This window comes from Lithobates pipiens, unplaced genomic scaffold, assembly GCF_037356315.1.
Source record: "Lithobates pipiens isolate NorthernLeopardFrog02 unplaced genomic scaffold, aLitPip1_a1.2 Scaffold_8, whole genome shotgun sequence".
NCBI lineage: Eukaryota > Metazoa > Chordata > Amphibia > Anura > Ranidae > Lithobates > Lithobates pipiens.
The window spans coordinates 107,827,980-107,855,596 of record NW_027507903.1 but is presented as its reverse complement, the minus strand read 5'-3'; the positions used below and the strand labels follow the sequence as shown (position 1 = coordinate 107,855,596).

The window sequence follows — 27,617 nt, the reverse complement described above, 5'->3', positions numbered from 1 at the left end:
CGTTCGTCTGTATGCTGTTCCGACGGACCAAAAACGACACAAGGGCAGCTATTGGCTACTGGCTATTGAAATTCCTTTTTCTAGTCCTGTCATACGTGTTTTACGTCACGCGTTCTAAACGATCAGACTTTGGTGTGTTTGTGTGTAGGCAAGTCTGTTTCAGCGGTTCTCCGTTGGAAAAATCAGAGTTTATTCTAAAGGAAAAAGCGGTCGTGTGTACACGGCATTACTGTTATCCGTTATTCTTCAACACTCCCACTTTCTTCATTGCTACTCTTACTATTCAAAATTGTGTTACTATTCATAATTTTGCTATGGAGCAAGTTTGGGCAAGTAACCAAGTATGTCTGGTAAATGTGAGATTTCTGATTTATAGTCTAGCTAGCACTTACCATGACTAATGTTCTACTAAACCAGCATGCTTACTATTACAGGTGTGTGTATATGCCTGCAGTGTTTAGTAGCTACACTGATGTATTTGTAGTTCACCCAGGTATTCAGCAGCATGTTAATTAATAAATGCTATACAAGAGATGGACTGACCTTCTTAAGCTTTGCCTTGGTAATTGACAGATCCCTTGTAAAATCAGATGCTGCTTGACAGTTGCAGTCGACCTGGGAACAGGGGAAAAGTACTTCACCAATGAAACCTTCCCTCTGAGTGTTCCGATCCCGTGAATATACTGCTAGCCTCAGGGTCCGTTCTTTCAGATTCTCCGGACTGTATCTGAAGAAAGCAAACTTTTGTCCTCTATCTGAATCTTCTGTTGGCCCATACTGTGGCTCCAGAAATCCAGGAAGAAGATAGGCTCTGACAAATGAGTCTTTCTTGCGATGCAATCTTTTTGGAAGATTGGAGAAGCCAGTTACAGTTAGAGTAAGAGCTTCTTCACTCAGTGAGTAATATAAGGTAAAGTGCACAAGTGGCTGAACCTTCTGCTTACCCCCTGTGAATCCATCAGGTTCAGTACAAGAGAATGGCATCTTCACCAAACTGGCACGATCACCCTCTGAAGTACCATCCCCAAAAACAGTGCTCCTGCGCTTCAAAACATGCTTGGTCTTTCTTGGTAGCTGGTAAAGACTGGGCAGAGAAGCTCTAACGTGAATAGATCTGTCAGATATAGAATTTTGGTCATGTTGAACTGCTTGTGCATCATCACCTTTGGGTGTAATGTTCCCATCCAGAGTCTTGTATTGATTGTATACTGACACTGAAATAGACCTTTCTGAGTTATTAGACAGCTCGAGGCTTTTACTGTCCTGCAGTACAGAGTCATTTTCATGATTGCTTGTAGATTGCTGCCTTCGTCTCTTGTGCCAACAGATGGCACAGCCCAACAGAAGACAGAAGCACAGCAGGGCCAGTCCAGCTCCCAGGAGTACCTGCAAATGGACTAAGCCAAAAAAAAAAGGAGTTTTTTTATAAAAGAAAACTTGATACAAGAACGGTATTTCAGATTTATTTTTTTGTCTACTGCCTTTTGCCTTTTTATGTATACATTAGCATTAGTTCTTTGGATTTTTAATCACTAACTTTCACTAGTTGCTTACTAAGGACTGCTACCATCAAATCTCAACATAAAAGAATTCAGAATTCTAAATAGACAGATGAGGAAAATGCTAGTAGTAGCAGACTTTTTTCTGCGCCTGAGGTTGTCTGTAGATGATGACCACAGCATGCAATTTAGAGAGCCGGTCACATGACTTGGATGCAGGGAAACCCGCATCCAATTCGCATCAGTGTGAACCCAGCACTAAAGAATTACAGTATTGCCAGGAGTTAGTGGGAGTTGGACTATTCAAATTGCTGGACATTTTGTGTAACTAAGTCTTTGTACTAAATAAAGAATAACTTGGTCAACGCATAGTAAATGAATTTGAAAATGCTCAAATAAATATTTCATAAAATGAAAATGTGGATAATTTAGCCAAATAGGGCAAAGTTAGGGACAACAGGTGCCATTGAGTGTCAAGCATGAACATAAAAAAAAATCAAAAAACTGCTATTGCGTGAGCCAAGGTCAGGGCTGGATTGGGAATAAAAACTAACCCTGGAAATATTTTCATACCAGCCCCATAGCATTATTATACCAGCCCAACAGCATAACATGACAGAGGCTGTGTGGACATGGTACAGGAGATATCAGAGGCTGTGCAGAGATGGTACAGGAGGAGGTCATAGGCTGTGCGGACATGGTATAGGAGGTGGTCATAGGCTGTGCGGCTATGGTATAGGAGGTTGTCATAGGCTGTGTGGACATGGTACAGGAGATGGTCATAGGTTGTGCGGACATGGTATAGGCTGTGCAGCCATGGTACAGGAGGTGGTCATAGGCTGTGTGGACATGGTACAGGAGGTGGTCATAGGTTGTGCGGACATGGTATAGGCTGTGCAGCCATGGTACAGGAGGTGGTCATAGGCTGTGCAGACATGGTACATAAGGTGGTCATCGGCTGTGTGGACATGGTACAGATGTCATAGACTATGTGGACATGGTGTAGGAGTTGGTCATAGGCTGTGTGGACAGGGTACAGGAGATGTCAGAGGCTGTGCGGATATAGTACAGCAGGTGATCGATCATAGCCTGTGCAGTCAAGATACAGGAGGTGGTCATAGGCTGTGTGGACATGGTACAGCAGGTGGTCATAGCCTGAGCAGTCATGGTACAGGAGGTGGTAATAGGCTGTGCAGACATGGTACAGGAGAGTAGCAGGAGGTGTAGGAGGCTGTGGAGGGGTCCAGTCTTAGTATTACCCAGCCATGATGTGGAGAGGTGCATGCCATCACCGAGACGAGTGTCTTACATTTAAAAATGGTGCTGCCTGGTGCCATTACTTCACTGCGCATGCGCCCGCCTGCCTGAAAATGTCCGAGAGTGTACAGGCTTTCCTGAGCACAACTAGCTTCAGAGCAGCACCTATAGCCATATTTTTATGGGAGCCGCTGCAGTCACAGCTCAAAGCAGCCCCAGGGCAGGCGACCTCCTGGCCTATTGGGAAAATTCCTGATATCCTGGTAGGCCAGTTTGGCCCTGGCCAAGGCCCATGAGAAGTAATGTAAACTCGTCTAAATAACAAAGACCTTAAAATTATATCTTTTTAGTAGTGGTCAGGATCATGTATTTCTTTATCTTTTTTTAAACTTTATTCATAAGATATGAATACTGTAGAAATACAATAAAAACAAAGCAACTCAAGGTTTCACATAAGAGATATACAATACAGTACAATCATCCAAATGAGAGAACTGTAAAACATATATCCAAAAACTAGTCATCTGAAAACATTGAAGTTGAGTATAAATTAAAAAAAAACACGCAAGCAATAGCTTGCGAGTAGAAGAGGAGAGAGTTGGGACTTTAAATGAAGCCAATCGTTTGCAAGACGACACATAAATGGTGGGTAAATAAACTGTTTAATGATTCACATACAAACAATGGTATCAAACAATGTCCTATTAACACTTGGCAAGACATCTAGAATGAGTAATAGCACTGATAAACAGTGATCAACATACAGATTACTAATATCGAATGACAAGACTGGTAAGATAGGTAATAACACTGGTACAAATATCATTGCTGGATAAAATCAAGGGACCACCAATGTCGGAAAGGATAGTCAATTATTGCGCGGTAATGCCTGCCTGATCACTGGCCTCAAAATTCCTGTATTAAGGAATAATCCATATATGCAATAAGACTGATGAATAGAAGATGTCTGGAAGCTCAATGCGTTTCATGGTTCTAGACCACTCATCAGGAGCAGACACGTCCTGTTTATATAATTTAAAGGATATAATAAATAAAAATGATTAGTGTAGGTACAGAAGGAGCAGATAAAACCCCCTGAAAGATCAAAGTACTCACTAGGATAAGCAAGATGGTGGTGGAAGGCCATGAGTGGTAGGCCATTCAAAGACATTGCAACCGGGAACTGAGGCGGGCGCCCCCGTCACAGCGTCAAACACAGGCACCCATCAAGGAGACACAAGACCACAAGGCACCCTAGAGATAAAGGTGGTGGGTGAACCATGGAAGAGAAATGTATGTGGATGGGTAGAAAGGGAGTTATTGATGTTGAGTTAGTGAATATGGTAAGTAAAGGCATATTAGGCAGATTTCTAAACTGGGTTCTAAGTGCTCCTTGCCTATCTGATTCTATGTTGAGAATATTACGTGTGGGTCATATACCTAGGTCACAGTGTGGTGCGGGCTGGTCAAGGGGGCAACCTATGCCCTAATGAGGGGTGAGTGGCAAGTACTTGTGGAAGAGAATAAGTGGGCACAATTGAGGGAGAGTCATGGGAGGGAGCAGAGTTTTGGGGTAAGAAGGAGAAGATAGAAAGAAGAGAAGAGGAAGAGAGGTGGTGGAGGGTGGGGAGAGGGGGCTGCAGGTCTGCTATTCTCCACAGGGTTCCAGAGAGAGAGAGACACAGAATTCAAAAGCACATTACAACAAAGGTACCCAAAAGTTTCCATCATGTTGAGATTAGATGACAGTTGAAAACTCCTGTAAATGTGTCTCTGTAGACTTAAAATATGACCATGGTATAAAGGTGGACCTGAATTTCTTCTCTAGTGTTTTTAAACATAACCGTTAAGTCTCCCTTTTGATAAATGTATCAATTTTAACCAAAATTGTTTAGTTGGATTGCCGGTTTTCTTCCATTGCAATGGCATGCATGGTCTCACCGCATTGAGGAGATGTATCAGTAAGGAGGCTTTACACTTGGAGATGGGCCTGTCTGTCATTTAAAGGAGGCACAAGACTGGGATGCTTCGCTTTTTGCATGAAAACCAGATATTGTTACATTTTAATAAAATTAATTGCCCGAGTCACCATTATTCTTTGCTAAAAAATTTATTCAAGTCTTTTCTGTAGAGTTCTATTAAGCTTTGAAATATGCAAACCTCAATGGTAGAGCAGCTGACAAATGTAATGAAAGGATCTAATAAAGTTACCAACCAGAAACCAGATGAGATTTTGGGGAAAGACCACAAAGTAGTGCTGTTTGTGGTAAAAGCATTAAAAATGGCACCAATGTGACAGACTTCAGCAAATATGAAATACAAAAGAAAAGAAAGGTGGCACAAACACATACCAAATGTGAAGGGGAAATGATACTTCTTACTGGTGTTATTGCACATTTTATTCTCCAAATCTAATATTAGACTCTCTTTCACATAAGCTAAAGTCATATGCTGCAAGTACTGAGCAAAAAGCTATAAGCAAGAGAGAGACTGGAAAGGGAAAATCTTTTTTTCATGGTACTCTTTGGCATACATCTGCATCTTTAACCCCTTCACACCTAAGAAAAACAGTAAGTAAAACAAATCTTGATGCCTAACCACAATTTTGCAACTTTTACATGTGTTAGTAAAATCGTACATATTATCACAACTACTTTGTGCATCCAGTGGAATGATAGCCTTTTTTTTCAGGACAAATTGGGCTTTCATTTGGTAGTAAATGGTAATTGATATCGCCTGATTTTTTTTTTTTAAAAAAAGGAACGTTTATTGAGCATACAAAATACATAGGATAACAGTAACACATATGGGGTGCAACATACACCAAATATACGGATATAAAACAGCTGCTAACAATACCACAGGCTGAAAAACACAAGGAGGGGGGGGTTCTTTGTTTACAGATTGCACGTTACATAAAAAACAAGGGGCAATATAGTGTGTTCAGATATGGGGGGAAAAGAGGAACTCAGAGGTTGGGAATCATATGCCGAGCCATAATACATTCTACTCAAAATAATTTGCAGAGAGAAGCAGGAAATCATTATTATGAGGGCGGGGAGCCCAACTACAACCACGGTGACAGCCGAACTCGCCGGGCCGAACCCGGATAGGTGTAAAGAGGCGTACAGACCACAGACTACACTAGTCGGTACATGAATCTGAGTCCCCCATCCATTTATCCCACAGCTTGGCAAACTTGCTCGGGCAGCCTCTATGCATATACAGCAGTTTTTTATAGGGGAGAGTGGCATTGACAGCCGCCTTCCATTGTCGGGCGGTGGGGGGCGCAGAGCGCAACCAGGTGCGGGCTATCTGCAGTCTGGCTAGGTATAGGGTCTCCTGTAGAAAAACGGTCGGGATTCTTGCCTCCTCGGATACGAGGAGAATCCCCAGCAAACATTGGCGGGGGCATAGCGTCAGAGGGGAGCCCATTTGGTCATGAAGGAAGTCAACAATTTGCTTCCAGTAAACCTGCAACTCAGGACAGGACCAAAGGAGATGGTAGAACGTGGCCTGAGGATCACCACATTTAGGACATGCTGGATCATAGCCAGGTCTAAACTTGGACAGCCGCCCAGGGGTCAGGTATGACCTATGTAGCATGTAGAGGTGTGTAAGTCTGTCAGAGAGTTTCGGGGAGACCAGCTTAGGGGTGTCAAGTGCAGTTTCCCAGTCCGCGTCCTCGATAACCCCCACGTCGGCCTCCCATCTAGCCTTAAGTCGGTAGGCGCGGGCAGTCGCCCCAGGCGTGAGCAGGTTGGTGTAAAAAAAAGAAATCAGTTTCTTAGGGTCATCACCTAGCACGGCTGTTGCTATCGGAGGTGTTTCAAGCCTGGGGATATGGGAGCCAAACTGAGAGCTGAGGGCATGGCGGAGTTGAAGATACCTAAAAAACATTCTATTAGGGAGGTTGAAGTCAGCTCTGAGGGCCTGGAAGGGTCTGACAGAGCCATTGGTAATAACCTGGGACAGAAAGATAACGCCCCCGGCTAGCCACACAGAGCGGTCGGGGATCGTAGAGAGTTCGGGAAGTAGGGGATTGTCCCAAAGGGGGGTGTGGGAGTGAAACCTAGGGGCCCCAGTAATGGACGTGGCCTGCTGCCAAATCAAACAGTGGTGGGACAACATGTCTCTCATCGGGACGGAAGGTCCCCCGGAGCCACGCATAAGGAGACGGAGCGGGTGTACGACCAGAGTGTAGTATGGGGAGCATACCAGTGAGGCATAGCGATCTTTGTCAATCTGATTGAAATAGTAGAAATGGGACAGTTGAGCGGCCAGATAATAATAGTGCAGGTCTGGTAGGGCGGTGCCGCCCAGGTGGGTAGGACATTTCAAAACACTCCATGAGAGCTTGTGTCGAGACGAACCCCAAACAAACGTGTTTAAGATGGCCTCCAAGGATTTGAAGGTTCTGAGAGGGATGCGCAGGGGAGCATGCCAAAACACATAGAGCAGCTTGGGGAGAAGAATCATTTTGACCAAGTTTACACGGCCCATCACCCCAAGGGGGAGACGGGACCAAATCTGGGTTTTATATCGCCTGATTTTTAAAAAAAAAATTTTTTACCATCAAAGGAAAACTGGCCCAAAATAGTGAAAAAAACTGTTTTTTTTTTTAAATGTAGCTGTGCTCTTGTTACTACCATAACCTACCCCTAAAGAACAACCGCAGTGATACCACCTATGTGTATGTTATTTGTTGTTTGTACGTGTAGTACAGTCCCAAAACAATAGTGCACATTTTGCTTTTTTTCTATCCTACCTAAAACACACTGACACTAATTTAAAAACTGACCATGACCTTTGACCCAAACACTAACCCTGGGACTGACCCAGATCAAACATTTATCTAGGTCTTTTTTTTTATTTTTATTGAAAAGCCTGTGGCGTGCAAAACACACCCAAAAACTTCCACCCGGTGCCAAAAAAAATGCACACACATAAAGAGTGAACACAAAAACGGGTTTACCACTGTCCTCCACGAGGAAGGACCTTACCCTGATCCCCCGGGGCGTTAGGCTTCAGATGGGGACTGAGGTACCATACTAGGTCCATCTGGCCAAAACCAGACGACCACCTTTCTCTGGAAAGTCTGCCTAAACAGACCCACCCAAGTACTCGGTTGGGGCTCCCCCGAAGGGAGACCCCCCAGAGAGAGAGGGCGAGCAAAGCCAAAAGGCCTATGTCCACCCCCTCCCAAGACTTTCAGGGTTGGCCCGAGGACCGACACCCTACTCATCACACGTGACAAAACGTGACAAACCAAACATAAAAAAACAAAAAAGTGACAAACAAGGGATAAATTAAAAGAAAGTGGGGAGAAAGAAGTGGGAGAGTGAGTGAAAGTGACCATTGTGAAATACAATGGCCGGTCCTCCGGCCAGGAATCAAAATTTCCCCTGGTCCTAGCCAAAAGGCCGGGCCCAAGAGGCAGGTGTGAAAAACGTGTGTTGTGGTGAAGTTACCATGGTGCCAAACGTCAAAGTGATTTCTCACAGTGAGTGTAAGGCACCCCTGAACTGCCACTTCAGAGGCACATCACCACAGGCTTTTCAAAAGCATCCCTGACCCACAGCCCCCACCCCAGGCAGGAAGGCATGAAGATCTGGGAGCTTAGTGAGAGCCCTTTGCCATCAGGCCCCACCCTCACTCCCATCACTCCTACCTAATTACATTCGGGAAGTACTGGCGTTCCCCCGGTGGGAGAAAGGGGAACCAGCATTCCCTCCCGAAAATCTGACCAGAACTAGAGCTGCCCCAATCCAGGCCAGAAGGCCAGGGTCCCGACCCTTCAGCGCCGACCAGTGGTTCTCCATCCCCATCAGAAGGCTTACCTTTCGGCTACGAACCGCTCCAGGTTACCTTCACGCCAGCAGGTTTTGCATAGCAACTGCCACCCCTGCTCCACCTCATCGTAGAGCAGGGATGGAAGCAAGCGCCACCTCCTGTCAACTGATAAGAACAGATACTACACTTGATCTTAGCCAAACGGCCAAGAAGAAGAACATTTATCTAGGTCTGGTGTAGGCACTGGTGCAGCAAGCTGCACACGAAGCCTCTTTTGCCAGCAATCGACTCCCTCGCCATCAGCAGAGCAGTGCAGGGAGAGGTCAGTGAGACACGCATTCCGATTTCAGAATTCCCCATGCCGCACCTGCACTGAGGGGGAGGCACTGTGCCCCACACGTTGTAAAAGATGGGAAACATTGTTTGGTTCTCTAACATTGCTGTAGCTGCGATCGTCAGCTTTTGTGATAGGAAAGAGATTGGGTGCAGTTCTGCTGGGGGGGGGGGCAGTCCCTGTTTCCAGGAGGAGGACTGTCATTGGCCACTGCTAAAGCCAATAACAGTCATGCTAGCCCCATCCACCATCTGAAGGTAGATGTTTCGCTTGGTTGCCACTAGCAATCTCAGTAAGAATGGATTTCACTGTGAGAAAACCACAATCAGGTGACAATTTGTGGAATTACCGTTGAGCTTCTGGGAACTTTGTTGAAATTATTCCTGAACTTTTGCATCACTTACTACTGAACCCCTGCACTCTGTGTCCCTTTAAGCCAGAGGCAGTATTCAGAGCAATGAAAATCACACCCAACTTTTCGTGTGGAGCAGAGCTCCGCACTTTTGCTCAGTTGCGGGGGCCCAACCTATGATCCTGCACACAGGCCGACTGCTTTTAGAAAATGCCCCTGACCTAAGCTTATCATCAAGCATCCATTCCAGATGCTTATGTCTGACATCACATACATCCCATACAAACAAGTGGGCTGGATGCGAGAGATGGATCAGCAGGATGAGTGTGCCAGAACAGGCAGATGTGTCTCATCTCTGTTTCCTTTCACCACTCTGGTACATAGATGAGAAGAGGGTACAGTGGTGGGGAAAATGAGCAGAAGAGGTTCAGAGGTGGGACAGATGAGCGGGGGGGGGGGTTCAGTGTTGGGTCAGATGAGCAGGGGGGTTCAGTATTGGGCCAGATGAGTAGGGGGGTTCAGTGTTGGGCCAGATGAGCAGGGGGTTTAGTGTTGGGCCAGATGAGCAGGGGGTCTAGTGTTGGGCCAGATGAGCAGGGGATTCTTTGGTGGGACAGAAAAGCAGGGGGGTAGAGCAGTGAGGCAGATGTGAAAGGCGGTGTATTGGTGAGACAGATGAGCAGGGGGTTACAGTGGTGGGACAGAAGAGCAAGGGGGTACAGTGGAGGGAGGGATGAGAAGGGGGTTCAGCAATGGGGCAGAAAATCAGGGGGGTACAGTGATGGGGCAGATGAGCAGGGGATTACAGTGGTAGGACAGATGAGCAGGGGGGGTTCAGTGTTGGACCAGATGAGCAGGGGGTTGCAGTGGTGGGAAAGATGAGTGGGGGGTTCAGTGTTGGGGCAGAGGACAAAGGAGGTACATTGGTGGGATAGATGAGCAGGGGGTTACAGTGGTGGGGCAGAAGAGCAGGGGGTACATTGATGTGCAGGAGGTACCGTGGTGGGGCAGATGAGCAGATGGTTTAGCAGTGAGACAGAAGAGCATTGGGGTACAGCAGTGGAGCAGATGTGCAGGGAGGTATAGTGGTGGGGCAGATGAGCAGGGGGGTACAGAGGTGGGGCAGATGTGCAGGTGGTTACAGTGGTGGGGCAGATGAGCAGGGGGGACAGTGATCTGAGGTGTGAAGGTGCATGAATCGGGGCTCATCGGAGGTGTGGAGTTGCAGGAATTGGGGCTGATCTGAGGCATGAGAGTACAGGATGTTAATTTCTCACTACAAAAGTAGTTTACAGCATTTACTTTATAAAAAATCATTTTCGTGATTGAGTGTGAAGTTGACATTTTTTTTGTTATAAAATCGGCATGCTCAATTTCTTTGAAAACATTTTTCGGCACACTGTGCTCAAAAGGTTGCCTACCCCTGATCTAGGTATTTATTTTTTATTTTTTTATTATTGTTGTTATTTTTTTTTCTCTCTGCAAGGATCGAGAAAGATACAATGTATCTTTCCTCTCCATTCACAGAGAGGGAAACACAGGGACGGGCTTCACAGTGATTGATCTCTGTGATAGCCAATCAGAGGTTATCACAGTAATCAGGTGGTGACCCAGAATCTAAATTTCTGGGTCCCAAACATTAGTACGGGACCCAAGTCTCTCAGTAAAACTCCGGTTTCTGTGTTGGATGAGCTCCCAGCACAAAGACAGATACATAGATATGCGCCCCCATGGAAGAAAAAGCCCAGTCCAGTGAGGCCGCATATCTGCATACTGTCGGCGTCAAGGGTTTAATTAGATACTCTTTTGGCTAGTTAAAGTGTATGTTACCCTAAATATTTTTTTCTATGTGTGTGTTTACATATGTTCACTTAATAAATCATAGTCTTTATCATTTTTATGTAATTCTTCCATCTGAAGTACCTTAATGGTCCTGCCACTCACCTTTCTTCCATGTTCTAAATTCACCACACAAATCACGGAATCTGATATGTGTTAGCATGGTCAGTTTTCATCATTTGGCTGGCCATTCAGAAGTGCAGGACACTGCACGAACACACAGCATGTCTGTATTAGGTAGTTTGCTCAGCCACCAGTTTGCCCAGCTAACCAATTATAGCCTTCTTCTGGCACACACCCCCTCCCAATCACAGTCTGCCTCTTAAACAAGCACCCTGTTCAAGCAGTGCCTGCAGACTATGGAATACAGGCACACTGTGTGTCTGCACAGTATTCTGTAATCCTCTCCCCCACTATCAGGAAAAAGATATGCATGACAGAACTTTTTAACCTTAAAAGGTAAGAAACTAAGAAAAACAGTAATGTGATTGCATAGTTCTAACTGTATTAGACAGTGTCCATAACATTGTATGTTCACAAATACAAAGGCCTTATTCACACAGGTGAGAAGATCAGGCATTTTCTTGGTGTTATTGAAGCTCACTGAATACACTTACAGCAGACCAGGGCTCAAGTCCCATGGGAACGCATGGGAATGGAGTTTCTGTACTTTTTCCACAACAGGAACTCAGTTCCCGTTACCAGCCGTGTCCTGCAAGACTTTGAAGTATGTGAGCTGTGTGGCAGGTGCTACACAAGCAGCCGCCGACACAGCTCGCAATAGTAAGTGGCGCACACCTGACCATTCAGGCTTTGCCAGTAGGGGGCCCCATGACAGCTTCCTCTTCGATCTACCTGTCAATCACAGCTAGCTGACGGGTAGATCAGGTCTCCGCTGCTAAGAGATTGTATTTAGTCAGACCTCTCGTGATGCGCTCCTCCGCGCCGGCCCCTCCTGATTTTCTGTCTCATCCCCCCCCCCAGTCTCCTGCATACTTGCTCTGTGTGTCCCGCTGAATCCCCCCTTCCTCTATCTTCAGTGCCATATGATGAGAGAACCCAGAGGAGGAGTACAGCTATTCTGCTCACAGGACATGCAGGGAAAGAGGTGAGCTGAGGGAGGAACATCAGTTTGGGATGGTAAGCTGAGCACAATACCTAGCAAAGTTTAATGCCAGGAGGGAAGTTTATGTGGAAATATGTGAAGGGTTGGAATAGCAGCGAGTGTGTGTTGGAGCCCTGCAGAGTTTGCAGCCCCCCAAACTAACATACATCTCCTAAGCAGGAACACATCACTATCTCCCCAACATTCTGTCCAGATAATGTGCAGTTAATTTATGACCTTTCCGTGTAACCCTGTGTTATCCAAACTCTGTTCAATGAAAAGTGTAAACTCACCACATAAACACTCTATCTACAAAATAACATTCCCCAATAAAGATCAGAACATGATGTTCACATTTGCATGGAAGCAAACTTGAATGAATGCTGATTATTCAGAGAATTACCGTATTTATGTTTATTGAGGATTGTTTTGTTTTGTTTTTTTATGTACTAACAGTTAAGCTTCATACACACAATACGAAAATTGGATGAAAAATACCACTTTTGAAGCTTTCGTACATATGAGCGTATCATTTTTATTTTTTTTGGTGGGCGAGTGGATCTTGGGTGGGAGTTCCCACACTTTTTTCCCCAGGACTTGACCCCTGCAGCAGGCTGTGTAGTACACATGTAAAATTTTAATCACTTTCATGTCACTTTGGTTTTGATCTGGTTGTTAACATTTGGCAATTGTTGGCAGCTCAAAATGCTTGACAAATGCCTTAATATATGTCAATAAAAGCATGCCTTAAATAGCATTTATGGTGTGTTTTGGATGCATTTGGCATGTGCTTTCAGGGTGTTAAGGACAGACTCCAGAAAAAAACAAGCATCTGGGAAATACAAGAGAACAATAATAGAGGAGTCAGGGCAGCAATTTTCTGTCTGTATTGTGGCAGCACACCAGTATTATAATAAATGCAGCTATGCTTATTCATGCAGTGGAGCAGCACCCTGAGCTGCGTGACCCCCTCTTTCACAGCTACAGTACAGTGATGCATACAGAAAAAGAAACCTTTGAGCAAGTTTTCAGGTGTGTATTTACTGGAGAATGGGAAAGCATTTCTTTCAAAAGAGAAGCCTAAACAAAGTGAGTTAAAAGGATTACCGATTATTTTCTTTTGTACATCACCACTATATTTCTTCCCATTTTCTTTTTTTTTATCTTCTTTAACATCAAACTAACACTTGTTCTTGTGAGAATTTGTATTGGTGCTTAAATTCTTAACTTTTAACTGTATACATTTATATTACTATGTATGGAAACAAAGATATCTATATCCAATTATAAGAATAGCTGTCATAACTAAGAATCTTTGGGCATCAGCCTTCCGAAACCAGGTATCCAACAGCTTCAAGTCAATTTTCCCTTTAAATGGTCATCCTTCAGGTACCAATATACCCAAAGACCTAAACATTTATAAACTAAACGTAAACCCCTATTACTGACTATCAAATGTGACCTAGTGTCGTGGTCAGAAGGTACTTTCACTTGGTTTAGCCACACTAGCACACTCAAAATGATCATACTCCCCAGACTGACATACCGCTTCCAAACCCCATATCAATGCTCTTACCTTCAGGATTCATCTGCAAACTATGGAACCAAAAATGGTCCAGAATGACCCTTTTCCATACTATACAATGCCAAATTTAAAGAAGGCATGTGACTCCCATAGCTCATTAGATATTAGGAAGCACCCCACCTAGCACAGCTGTTAGAGTGGTGTATTCCATCATCTTTTAAACAATGGTTCACCATAGAACAGAATTTCACTAACCTCTCCTATGAGGACTTGCATGTCTACATGCAGACTTAACCAGCCACCTCAAAAAAACACCTGCAAATAAACCCAACCTGGACAATATCCCAAAAACACTTCTCACACAAGATCTCCTCATAGCTCTTACCTCTCACCCCAATTTTGGGAACATCAGCCTTCACACCCATGCACCTAGATGTCCCTTTCCTGTCCACATCTTAAATGAGCATATCCAGGGTGTTGCACTTTGCCACTCAAAGTCAATGCACGACTTACACAGAACTCAAAGCCACATTTGGCTTCTCCATGGATAACTAGAAAGTATTCCAACTCAACTCACACTCTTTTCACAATTTACATCCATTATCAAGACAAGCTCAATACACATTGAGCCCAGCTACAGCCACTCCATTTGAAAAGTTGTGCCTGGAGCCAACTCCACTGAAACATACCCTATCTCTCGCCCAAAACAATTCTACAAAACACAAAGGCCCAGCCAATCATATATATATCTGGGAAAAAGACCTTGGCCGTACATTCATTCAAAACTAAATTAATATAATTCTACAGTTTGCAGAAGAATTATCAATATCTAATAAAATACAAGAGTCCAGGTGAAAACTGCTTACCTAAAATCTACTCTTAAAACTCCCCGCATTGTTGGCACTGTGAATACCACAAGGAATACTCCTAAACATATTTTGGGAAGGCCCCCTAATTCAGCACTACTGGCAATCATTTCAACAAGCCACAAAATGATATGTTCAATTGAACAATGACCCTCTGGGCCTTTAATTCCATATAAACCATCTTTACATTAGAGGTACAAAATCCATTGCTGATACATCTGCTGAACACTACAAAAGCATCTATTCCAGTGCTCTGGAAACAAACCTCCCCACCTGCTTTGTTTATCCAGAATCAATTAGATGATGCACATGGAGGCTATCACAGCCTCACACTACCACAGGAAGGAAAAAATGTAAGAAAACTTAGTATTATTGGAGGGACTTCCTATACTCTCCCATATTTCACATGGACGACATGGTCCCCCTCTACATACAGTATGCCTAAATTCATCCAAAGTTTTGAAATTGACACCCCATACTAATTTGAACCCTGGTGAGACATTTTTCCCATGCTCTCCCCCACTTTGCCCCTTCCCTAATTTGATCTACCCCCCCCCCCCCCCCCCACCTCCACACACACACACTCCTCTTCCTGACAAATGCTGTGGCTCTTCTTTGTAGAAAATACCTTAATCCTATCTTTGATTCATTTACTGCTGCTTACCTGATCATTTACGTTTGGCGTTATTCAGTCTGCAAACATGGAAGCTGTATATGTGATAATGCCTTTGTAAACCTCTATTTATAAAATTAAAAAATGTCAGTAAAGTGTAACTCTGGAAAACAAATTGTTACTTGTGATGTGTACAAACATGTTGCCTCTAATGTAAAATAAAATATAAAATGCAGCGTTATCAAAGCATACAATCTAATTTCATGTGAACCAACACTGAAAAGTCACATCATTTGCTAGAAATACACTACTATATATAATCTTATAATATTTGTTACAGTTCTTAACATAATATTCATGAAAGTCCTTAAAAGTGTTATAAAAATTCACATCCTTCATGTTCAAATTTGTTAATCGCCTGGAACTTAATGTGTCAAAACCAGGAGATCCTCTCAGTCATGTACCTATGAAAATCCTATGAATCCTATGAAAAACAGTGCATAAACTTCTAAAATCGCTGTGACCAATCAAAATGTGCTTCCCCACTCGTTTAGATACAGACTCACCTTTTTGTCCTAACCTAAACAAACTTATAATAGCTGGGTTGGACACGCAAGCATTTTTTGTAAAACATGGATCTAATCAGGACTCTTCCCCTTCTTGTAAGCACACACTCAGAGACAGGAAGATATAAATAACAACTATATATTATAAAACCATCCAACTAATTTATTTAAAAAACACAATAAAACTACATTACAAGTAAAATGTATTACAATCCATACACACATCCAGCCAAGCACCCTAAAGTGCTGGGTTCTAACAAGTGCATTTTCAATCTCTGCCTATCATATTGAGATAAGTGATTAGTAAGTTGCCCCTAATTAACGTATGTTTATCCCCGGGTTCGGGTCACTGATCTGTACTATAAAAATCATTTGTTTCATTTGAGCTACAATGTACAGCTAGGGTTGTACTTTGGGCAGTGCAACTACGAGAGCTGCATATCTCGTACACATAAGACATACTGTTTTTTATTCACTTGTGCTCTACCATTGCTCATTCATAGAACACCTTTTGTATTGTTTCATAGAGAAGAGCAAGGCAGACGGGACAACACCTCTGGATTTATATGCTAACTGACGTATAAAATTCCACAAGAGAAACAGTCTTTTGTTAAACTTGACTTCATGCAGGTGGTCCAGTGCTATCTTAGCACATTCACTGCCTCATAGTCAACATACATACAATTACCACTCAACATCATACTCACTGCCACCATACCCACATCACGCTGCATACACTCACACTCCTCCATGGCCACAGTGGAGCAACCCTAAATAAACCTATCATCCACCACATTAAAAACTCCCTTAGTTTATCCACCATATTCCAGTGACAAGCCTCAAGTCTAATTGAGCCGATGGAGGCTATTTAATGCAGGGAAGTTATCTCAGTCCTGCCACTCTGTCCGCCTCACCCTCAGAACCAGTCTACCATAATTTATAAGGTACTGCAATGCAGCAACACACTTCTTTCCCTACAATGACAACACTCCCTCATCATTCTGTATCTATGAAAACACTTCTTGCCTTGCGATGACAACACTCACTCACCATCTTGGATCTTTAAAAGAGCAGCATTGTCATCCTAGAACACTACTTCTTAACACATCATCCACCTTCATCTCTTATTTCTGTATCTCCATCTCCTTGCTATATAAATGTTGTAGGAAAAGGTGTAGCTGTGGTCATTATGCAAAACCTTGTACTTTTTACACTTTCCCTCAAACACTATTGTGTATTCAAAGTAAGTCAAAATTCAGTAACATCGCATAGTGAAAATCCATTTTACAAGGTAAAATGCAACATTAGAATCCCATTCGTTGCAAAAACTACAAAGCATATTAGTACAATTGAAAAAATACTTTTTGCTGCAAAAAAACATTGTTTTATTAAGTAAAGATTGCCAGATTGAATACAAGGGATGGTAGCAGAAAAAAAAAACTGGGTCATTTAAAAATAATGCCCTGGATGCTAAACTATCTTTTAGGTGACATGATGTAATTGGGAAACTTCTTCCTAACACTCCAAGCCTTCTATGTGCTTCCTACAGAGGGCCAGGAAACATTCCCCAGGTCATGGATTCCTCAAAGCTGTATCCCTCTGGTGCAAAAAATTCTGGAGATCACAAGCCAGATAGCAAGCAATTGTGCTGCGAGTTTGAAAATGACTCGCTAAGCAGTTGCTAGTGTAGCAATACCCAGGAAGGGGCTGCTTAAGTATGTTCGGTCCGTTACTCTGCCTCTCAACCCTAATAACAGCTTCAGCCCCCTCTGGCACCCCTGGCATTAGTGTAAGTGCAATGACCAATGAGAAACACACACGTAATTGTGAAACACAGAAATTGTCTTTAATATAGCTCTCAATTCCAGAGGCACACTTTAATGGTAAATAAAGCACAACATGACACTTTAAATTAGATTGGTTACCGTTTCTCAGATTGGCTCTATGAACCCAGGCAGGAGGAGAGCAGAGGAATGACTCCCTTTGTGTCAGGCCTCTCTCTACTGTCCCCTGACAGCACAGGCCCAACTTTACACACCTATATCAGCAAGTAATGGCTTAACTTTATCTATAAACTGTCCCACACACCCAATGCATATGCAGAGCCCTAAATATGTGTGTGCAGATCCCTATGGCACTAACAGCTTCAGTCTTTTTGAAGAAAAGATAAGCTTTGTGTCACAAATGTCACGTCTACCCCAATGCAGGCGGTCAGACACTATAGCTATGGGTGTAGTAGAAGTAGGGTGAGGTCAGGTTACAGAAAGCCCTGAATAAGAAAAAGCAGGAGGCTCAATGGGCATGGGCCGGACCTGTACAACTGATGCAGTGGTGATCGAGCCACATCTCTAAGAGCAGCGACTGTCTGAATCGCATCACCAGAAAGTCCGGAATAAGAAAAAAAAACAGGAAGTTCAATGGCCATTGGCTGGACTGGCATAACTGATGCAGTGGCCGACTGGGCCGCATCGACAGGTTTAGTGACTGCCTGAATCCCATCACTAGGTGTAGTGACTATCTGAACTGCATCACAAGGTGTAGCGACTCTCTGATTCGCATCACCAGGTGTAGCCACTGTCTGAATCACATCACCAGGTGTAGCAATTGTCTGAATCACATTAAACCAGGTGTAGCGACTATCTGAATCGCATCACCAGGTGTAGCGACTGTCTGAATCACATCACCAGGTGTAGCAACAGTGGAACTTGTGGACAGGTTAGCCTAGCTGTGCATCCAAGGGAGTTTAGCGACAGGCAAAGGTAGGGGTAATCCAGGGGACTTGACTTCTAAGGACTTAAAGGAAGTTTTCAAACAGGGCTTAAGGCTACAAGACAATGGATAAGCTTGGTTTCTAGGAGGAGAGGGTTCAAGCTGTGGCAATTAGCTGGAGAGGTGGACCTGTAGAGACTTCAATAGATTTGTCAGTGTCTTTTGTTATAAGAGTCATATAAAGGCACATGGTTATGTAAACTGTAGTCACATTTGGAAACGTTGTCATGATCAGGATCTAAATAGGACTGTAATAAAGGCACGTGACTGGTAGTGGCCACACAAGAGTTATACATGAGCAGCTGTTCAGTGATTTTAATGCAATTCTGGATGCAGGTCTGGGACCAGGAACCATTCTCCTCTGCAGCCCAGTCTATGAGCGGGTTGTGAATTTTAAGCCAGGGATATCCCAAGATAAGGGGATAAGCAGGAGATCAGGTAGAAGCCAATTTTCTCCCTGTGAAATTCCCCAATAGTCAGGGCAGGGCCGGATTAATAGCATCATGTGCTTGGTGCTGAGGATTTTGGTGGGCCTTTTATTGGGCACCCTTCTGCTTTCCAAGAGCCTGTGCTGGCATGCGCCTAAACTCAAAAGTGCACAGCCACACAGGCATAACACTAGGAAAGCCTGGCATTTGACTTGCCAAGTTTCTGTAAGGGCCATGCATTGGTGTGCACTCTGAGCTGAAAGAGTGCAGCTGCGCAGGCCTAACACTATGGAAGCCCCAGACTTCTTTAAGAGCCCTGTATTGGCATGCCCCCGGCTTCTGTTAGGACTGCTCATGCAGTGCCCATTAACAATCCCACCACTCTGCCCAGGCGGTGCATGTGGAATTCAGGGCCCATCAGGGGAGATCTCTTCCCGTTGACCCATTGCTTTCCATGTCATTTTTGGGTGGCTGGGCCTATATTGAGGTAGGGGCCTGGAGCTGCAGCTCCAATAGCCCCTACGTTAATCCAGCCCTGAGTCAGGGTAATAGGTACCGTACACAAGGTCACCAGACCCATGGACAAGGGAGAATTATCAACGGCCAAGACTGAGAAGGGTCTGTGCACCTTAGTCACCAGAATCTGTATACTGTATGCTAGGCCCCTCTCAATAAAATTGCTAGCAGCACCAGAATCAATGAAAGCTGAGAGGTGATAAGAAAACTTGGCAGAGCTATGTTGTGCAGGAACAAATAAGCCATCTCTGAGGAAACAGACACAGTATGATCTATAAAAGTAGACCCCACCCGCACTAGATTCTTGGCATTTCTTTTCTTATTAGTACAGTCATCGGCAACGTGGCCGTGGTTGCCACAATATAAGCAGAGCCCCCGAGTTCTCCTTCTAACCTTTTCCCCAGGGGATAAATGGGTAGCCCCAATTTGCATGGGCTCATCCACCTGGAGAGGTTGAGAGGGCTCAGGAAAAGAAGAATAGGTGGGCAGCGTACTGGGGGGGGGGGGGGGGCAAAGAAACAAACCTCTCTGTATGCCTTTCCCGTAAACGCTTGTTAATACGCATAGCTTCTTGCTTGGTTTCATTCAATGACTTCGGTTCAGGGTAGTAAACTGGGGAGTCTTTGATGGAATCTGATAAGCCTAACCTGAACTGGCTTCTTAGAGCTGGGTCATTCCACCTTGAGTCAGGTGCCCAGCAGCGGAAATCAGAACAGTATTGTTCAGCGGTGCGTTTAGCTTGACATAATGACCTACGGTTAGCTTCAGCTGAATGGGCACGGTCAGGATCATAATACAGTACACCTAATGCCGCGTACACACGACTGGACTTTCACGGACCAGGTCCGACTGTCCTCCCGATGGACTTTCTGAATGAACGGACTTGGACACACACAATCACACCAAAGTCTGACGGATTTGAACGTGATGATGTATGACTGGACTAGAATAAGGAAGTTCATAGCCAGTAGCCAATAGCTGCCCTAGCGTCTGTTTTTGTCCGTTGGACTAGCATACACACGAACGGATTTCTCGATAGGAACTGGGTCTGGCGGAGTTCTGGCCAAAAAATTTGATTCTATTTCTAAAGTCTGTCAGATTTTTGGACAGCAAAGTTCCGATGGAGCCCACACATGATCAAACTGTCCGACGGATTCGTTCCGTCGGACCTTTGCTGTCGAAAAGTCCAGTCATGTGTACGCGACATAACACTTTGAAAGAGGCTTCAACTGACCCTCTGACTAGGTCATCTACGGGGAAACTAAACACCCAAAACTGGGGACCCCCCTGCAAACGTGATAATCAGGCTGACCCACTGTGCTTCAGAACAAGAGGAGTGTGGCTTATGCCGCGTACACACGAGCGGACTGTATGGCGTACTTAGTCCGTCATACAATCCGACGGACAGTCCGTCATACTTTCGACTGAACGGACTTGACCACACACGGATGCACAAACAGTCTGTCGAAAGCTTGCGCGATGACGTGTACAGCACGTACGACGGGACTAGAAATAGGAAGTCGAATACATAGCAAAGCACCCTTCCGCCGTGTAAATCCTTTCTGGGCATGCGCCATTCTTAGTCCGTCGAACTAGCCTACTGACGAGCGGATTGTCCGCTGAAACCAAAGTACGACGGACAGAATTTCGAAAAATCCGAAATACTTAGTACGCCAGACTGCACGCTGAAAAAGTCAGCTGAAGCCCACACACGAGCGGACTGTCCGCTGAAATGTGTTTCGACGGACTAAGTACGCCATACAGTCCGCCTGTGTGTACGCGGCATTAAGCTTAAAGTATAGCATACAAATATTTTAAAAGTTGGAAAACACATGGGGGTCACCAGAAAAATGATTAGGCTAGTTAACTTTGGGCTCTGGCTCCCGCGTTACTGCTGGAGGTGTGTTTATATGCAAAGACAATTCCAGGACTTGGCATGTCAGTTTGCACATTTCCTCAGCAAATAATTCAGGAAATAGTCCAATATCCGATCCAATAATAGTTCAGGTAAAAGGCAGGCAGAGTTCAGGGAATAGTCCAATATCCGATCCAGGTCATACACAGGAAAATCCAGATTAACAAAGCAGAGCAGACAAACAAGGGGCTTGATCAGGAACAATGCAGGTATACTGTCTCTATAACAAGCAAGGGATAGAGTGTTTGGGTTGCTTATATCAGGTGACTGACCAGATCAATCACCTTCCAGGTGAACACAGACAGGGGAAATGCAACAGCCAACTGGATGCTGGAATAAGTAGCAGGATCACTGAGTGATCCTGACACTTTGGTGTCTTCAGCTAGCCACTTTTGTTGGTGTACTTTAACTCCTGGGTAGCAGGCCCAAACAACACGACTGGTCCAGATTATCAAGTGAAACAGGCAGGGTTTTGTTCAACAAGGTGAGAGGACAATGGTGTCTGTATACATTGTCCCAGAAATGGGTAGCCTTATCCTTTATCCCTGTGGTACTACAAGTGTCAGCAAAATGATGACCAGCAACGATTTCTGTATACAGAGTTCAAATAACTCTTTCTGTAGTGCAGCGTCTGTTCCCTGCAGATGGGAAAAAATTCCCTCTCACCCAATCCTGCGTTCAAGGCCCTAAGGAATGTCCTGGAACAGGCAGCCTCTTGGCATCCCAAATGGTCACCTCACACTGGAACGATTCACCGTTGGTTTAGGTGCGCCTCGATATGCACCTGGGGTCCCCCTGTCTGAGGCTGGATGTGCCGACTGGCGTTGGGGACCAGAATCGCACAGAGAGATTATCTGAGAGACAGCACCTCTCCCTCAGGTCTGGTCTCTTTACTCCCTCTTCGCTGACTGAACTTTTTTTTAGGACACAAAATGGAGTCTTTTACTTTCCTGTTAGCAGAGCATCCTGGGCTTTTTGTAGTTCCTTCCTGAATACCAGCCTATAGAACCACTTTGTGAGGGAACTGCATGTCCCAGAATCCATTGCAGCTGCTCCCTGCAGCTTAGTACAGTGTCTCTGATTGGCTGCTGTAACTGTGCCTTTAATTGGCGTATTTCTTCCTGCTAATATAAGCACAAGAAAGGCTACTGAATGCACAGCTCTGTGTGTGTCAGCTCATATTACAACAGACTCCGTCAGTGAACAGGGAGAAAGAGGGGGGGGGGTGAAAATCCCCCTTACAGCTCTCCCAAACAAACTGGAAAGCCTGTGTACATTGGTCCAGCCAGCTTGGTGGGGTTGTGGGTTATAAAGTGAGACACCCGCTACACTAGACTTGCCAGGCTTTACAAGTTTGGTGCAAAATTGCACCAAGTCTGCATTGCAAGACTCCAGATCTACTTTCTTTGCAAACATTCTGCAAGTCTGCTGCAAGTTCTGGTTCAGTTATGTTGTGCAATAGTCATCCCACAACATGGGGTCACTGACTTGCAAAGCTCTTGCTGTAAACTCACTACTGAAACTTTGCTCTTGCTAGAGACTTGCCATATAAATTTGCTGCAAATTGGAAAAGTGTCAACAAGAACTTGCGCGTCAAGTGCTCTGCAAGTGTACAACATGCCAGTGAAAATGTGCAGCAATTTAACAAGACTTACAATTTAACACTGCCACAAATACAGTCGGCAAAAAAGTATTTAGTCAGCCACCAATTGTGCAAGTTCTCCCACTTAAAAAGATGAGAGAGGCCTGTAATTGTCATCATAGGTATACCTCAACTATGAAAGACAAAATGTGGAAACAAATCCAGACAATCACATTGTCTGATTTTTGACAGAATTTATTTGCAAATTATGGTGGAAAATTAGTATCTGGTCATCTACAAACAAGCAAGATTTCTGGCTCTCACAGACCTGTATCTTCTTTGTTTAAGAGGCTCCTCTGTCCTCCACTTATTACCTGTATTAATGGTACCTGTTTGAACTTGTTATCAGTATAAAAGACACCTGTCCACAACGTCAAACAGTCACACTCCAAACTCCACTATTTTTTTTCTATTGAAAAAAGCCTATGGCGTGCAAAACACACCCCAAAAAACTTCCACCCGGTGCCAAAAAAAGTGGACACACATCAAGAGTGACACACAAAAACGTGCAACGGGTGTCTGCTGTCCTCCACAAGGAAGGACCTTTCCCTGATTCCCCGGGGCGTTAGGCTCCAGACGGGGACTGAGGTACCAGATTCATGGCCCATCCAGCCGAAGCCGGACGACCGCCTTTCTCCAGAAGGTATGCCAAAACAGACCCACCCAGGTACTAGGGAATAGGGACTCCCCCGAAGGGAGAACCCCCAAAGAGAGGGCAAACCAAGCCAGAAGGCCTATGTCCACCCTCCCACAAGACTTTCAGGATAGGTCCGAGGACTTACACCCTACTCATCAAACGTGCAGTGACAACACAAAACGTGACAAACCACACATATAAAATAAATACTCATTACCTGTATTAATTGCACCTGTTTGAACTTGTTATCAGTATAAAAGACACCTGTTCACAACCTCAAACAGTCACACTCCAAACTCCACTATGGTGAAGACCAAAGAGCCGTCGAAGGACACCAGAAACAAAATTGTAGACCTGCACCAGGCTGGGAAGACTGAATCTGCAATAGGCAAGCAGCTTGGTGTGAAGAAATCAACTGTGGGAGCAATAATTAGAAAATGGAAGACATACAAGACCACTGATAATCTCCCTCAATCTGGGGCTCCACGCAAGATCTCACCCCGTGAGGTCAAAATGATCACAGGAACAGTGAGCAAAAATCCCAGAACCACACAGGGGGGACCTAGTGAATGACCGGCAGAGAGCTGGGACCAACGTAACAAAGGCTACCATCAGTAACACACTACGCCGCCAGGGACTCAGATCCTGCAGTGCCAGACATGTCCCCCTGCTTAAGCCAGTACATGTCTGGGCCCATCTGAGGTTTGCATTTGAATGATCCCGAAGGGGATTAGGAGAATGTCATATGGTCAGATAAAATCAAAGTAAAACTGTTTGATAGAAACAACTCGTCATGTTTGGAGGAGAGAGAATGCAACCAAAGAACACCATACCTACTATGAAGCATGGGGGTGGAAACATCCTGCTTTGGGGCTGTTTCTCTGCAAAGGGAATAGGGATGGGCCTTTTGTTCCAAGTCGAACATGAGTTTGACTCGAACATTGGCTGTTCGCCAGTTTGTCGAACAGCGAACAATTTTGGGTGTTCCACGGCTTTCAAATTTGCTGCGAACACCCAAAATTGTTCGCTGTTCGACAAACTGGCGAACAGCCAATGTTCGAGTCAAACTCATGTTCGACTTGGAACAAAAAGCCCATCCCTATTCCCTTTGCAGAGAAACAGCCCCAAAGCAGGATGTTTCCACCCCCATGCTTCATACCTTTTTAAAGGTCTATGGGAGAAATCAAAAGTGCTAATTTTAAAGGCTTATATGCATGGTATTGCCATAAAAAGTGTTTGGGGACCTGGGTGGAGAAGAGCGGAGGAAGAAGAAGATGGAGAAGAACACCAAAGGAAGAACAGAAGAAAGAAGTTGGAAGAAGCTGAAAGAAGAAAAAAATAATAAAATACTTGTCAAAAACCGTCTCTTGTGTTTTTTAACCCTTTTGACACTTTTTTTGTGAAATGGTAGGGGTACATTTGTACTCCATTACCAATTCACATGGGGGGGTCGGATCTGGGGGTCCCCTTATTAAAGGGGGCTTCCAGATTCCGATAAGCCCCCTGCTCGCAGACCCCCACAACCACCGGGCAAGGGTTGAGGGGATGAAGCCCTTCTCCCCATCAACATGGGGACAAGGTGCTTTGGGGTGGGCCGCTACCCCAAAGCACCCTTCCAATGTTGAGGGCATGTGGTTTGGTATGGTTCAGGAGGGAGGCGCTCTCTCGTCCCCTCCCTTTTTTCCTGCGGCCTGCCAGGTTGCGTGCTGGGATAAGGGTCTAGTATGTATTTTAAGGGGGACCCCCACGCATTTTTATTTTTTATTTTGGTTCCCCTGTGGGGAAATTCCATGCCGTTTTTATCAATGAACTGTTATGTGTATTGTCGGACCGACAATTCATTATAGCCGGGAGTAGTTTTAAATTACTTTTTTCCTTTAGAAATGTCATTTTGCTGTCAGACGGTTCTAAACATGGGAAACATGCACCCCTTTACAGGCATACTTTAGACACCCCCCAGGTACAACATTTTAAGGAATATTACACTTTTATTGTTTCACTTTAAGCATCATTAAAATCACTGCTCTTGGAAAAACAGAAGTTTTTAAAACTTTTTTTTTTTGCATTGATACATGTCCCCTGGGACAGGACCCTGGTTACCAAACACTTTTTATGACAATACCATGCATATAAGCCTTTAAAATTAGCACCTTTGATTATTCATGTTTGTGTACCATAGACTTTAACGATGTTCGCGTGTTTGAACTAATTTTTTGAATGTTCGCATGCTCTGGATGCGAACCGAACAGGGGAGTGTTCGGCTCATCCTTAAAAGGGAACAGGACGACTGATCCATGTACATGAAAGAATGAATGGGGCCATGTATCATGAGATTTTGAGAGCAAACATCCTCCCTATCAGCAAGGCCATTGAAGATTAAACGTGGCTGGGTCTTTCAGCATGACAATGAGCAGGTGCGTTACATCAGAGGGGGGCGGGTCAGGTGACGGGTGGCCCCGCCCTCCTAATATAAGAAACGTCAGCGCTGGGATCACCGCAGTGTCTCCGCAGTGGAGACAGAAGACGGGTGCATGTATGGACAGCGCTGGACTGAAAATCACCCGTTGCTGGATCAGATCAGCCATCGCTGGACCCCGGAGAGATGATCATCCGTCGCTGGATAGCAAGAGTGGATTACCACCGCTGGAATCTTTTTTTTTTTTTAATAAAGGAATTTTTCAAAAGTGTGTTTGTCTTATTTAACCATTTTTACACTTTCTTTGTGAAATGGTAGGGGTACTTTTGTACCCCCTTACCATTTAAAATGGGGGGGGGACCGGGATCTGGCCCGCAGACCCCCACAACCACCAGCCAGGGTTGTGGGGATGAGGCCCTTGTCCACATCAACATCACAGACCCCCAAAGCATCCTCCCAATGTTTGATGCGGATTTCCCCTTAATATCCATACCAGACCTGAAGGGCCTGGTAATTGAATTTAGGGGAACCCCCACGCTTTTTTTTTATCAATGAATGAATTGTTGGCTAATACAGAGAACATTCATTGAGTGTTCTCTGTATTACGGGAGCCGATAATGGAAAGTGATTTTAAAAGACTTTTTTTCCTTGCGAAATGACACTTTGTGCAGGGAAAGTTCTAAGCACGGGAAACATGCGCCCCTTCACAGGCATACTATAGACACCCCCCGGTACGAAATTTAAAGGAATATTACACTTTTATTGTTTCACTTTAATCATTATTAAAATCACTGCTCCTGAAAAAACAACCGTTTTTAAAACTTTTTTTTGCATTGATCCATGTCCCCTGGGGCAGGACCCAGCTCCCCAAAAACTTTTTAGGACAGTAACTTGCATATTAACCTTTAAAATTAGCACTTTAGATTGTGAACGTTCGAGTCCCATAGACTTTAATAGGGTTCTAAAGTTCACACGAAGTTTAGGTCTGTTCGCAGGTTCTGGTGCAAACCGAACAGGGGGGTGTTCGGCTCATCCTTAGTGGCAAGTTATCCTTGAAATCTGGGAAGCACAATAGTGTGGATATTGTTTGGATCCATTTGAATAGCACATCTAACCTCTAAAGTCCACAAATTGATGAGCCCATATCAAACAATAATGGAAAATCTTCCTTTCCATATTTAGGCCTTGTTTTGAGAAAATGCTTCACTATGGATGTTAACAGAACAAATGCCTTATCAGCCACAATCACATAAGAGAAGGTAACACAAATAAATGCCTTCCATTTGCAATTTTAAACCTTCATTCTATTATCCTCTTTTCAATAGGAGAATTTCTGAAAACCTAGGAGTCAGCGACCTTAAAATTATAATTGCTATCCACAATTCCCATCAGCACAGTGGATACATTTTTATTGTAGTTCTTAAATTTGGAGCCACTATTTCAGGCCATTTGAATGTGAATGTGTTTGCCAACCAGCACTACAATACAGTGGCAAAAGCCGCAGCTATTTTCAGACTCTTTATTTCCATCCATAGTTCCTCTATT

The 27,617-nt window shown here is 44.4% G+C and overlaps 1 protein-coding gene and 1 pseudogene across 2 annotated transcripts in view; both read right to left on the bottom strand.

The window, feature by feature from the left end:
• The window catches only part of LOC143964360 (synaptotagmin-4-like), a 100,972-nt gene that overhangs the window by 39,217 nt on the left and 34,138 nt on the right, over positions 1 to 27,617 (bottom strand). For both annotated transcript variants that reach the window (XM_077474078.1, XM_077474077.1), the window contains exon 2: positions 544 to 1,397. In XM_077474078.1, coding sequence (XP_077330204.1) covers positions 544 to 1,397 — 854 coding nt within the window. The remainder of the gene's footprint in view (positions 1 to 543; positions 1,398 to 27,617) is intronic.
• On the bottom strand, positions 8,677 to 8,766 carry LOC143964660 (U2 spliceosomal RNA; annotated as a pseudogene).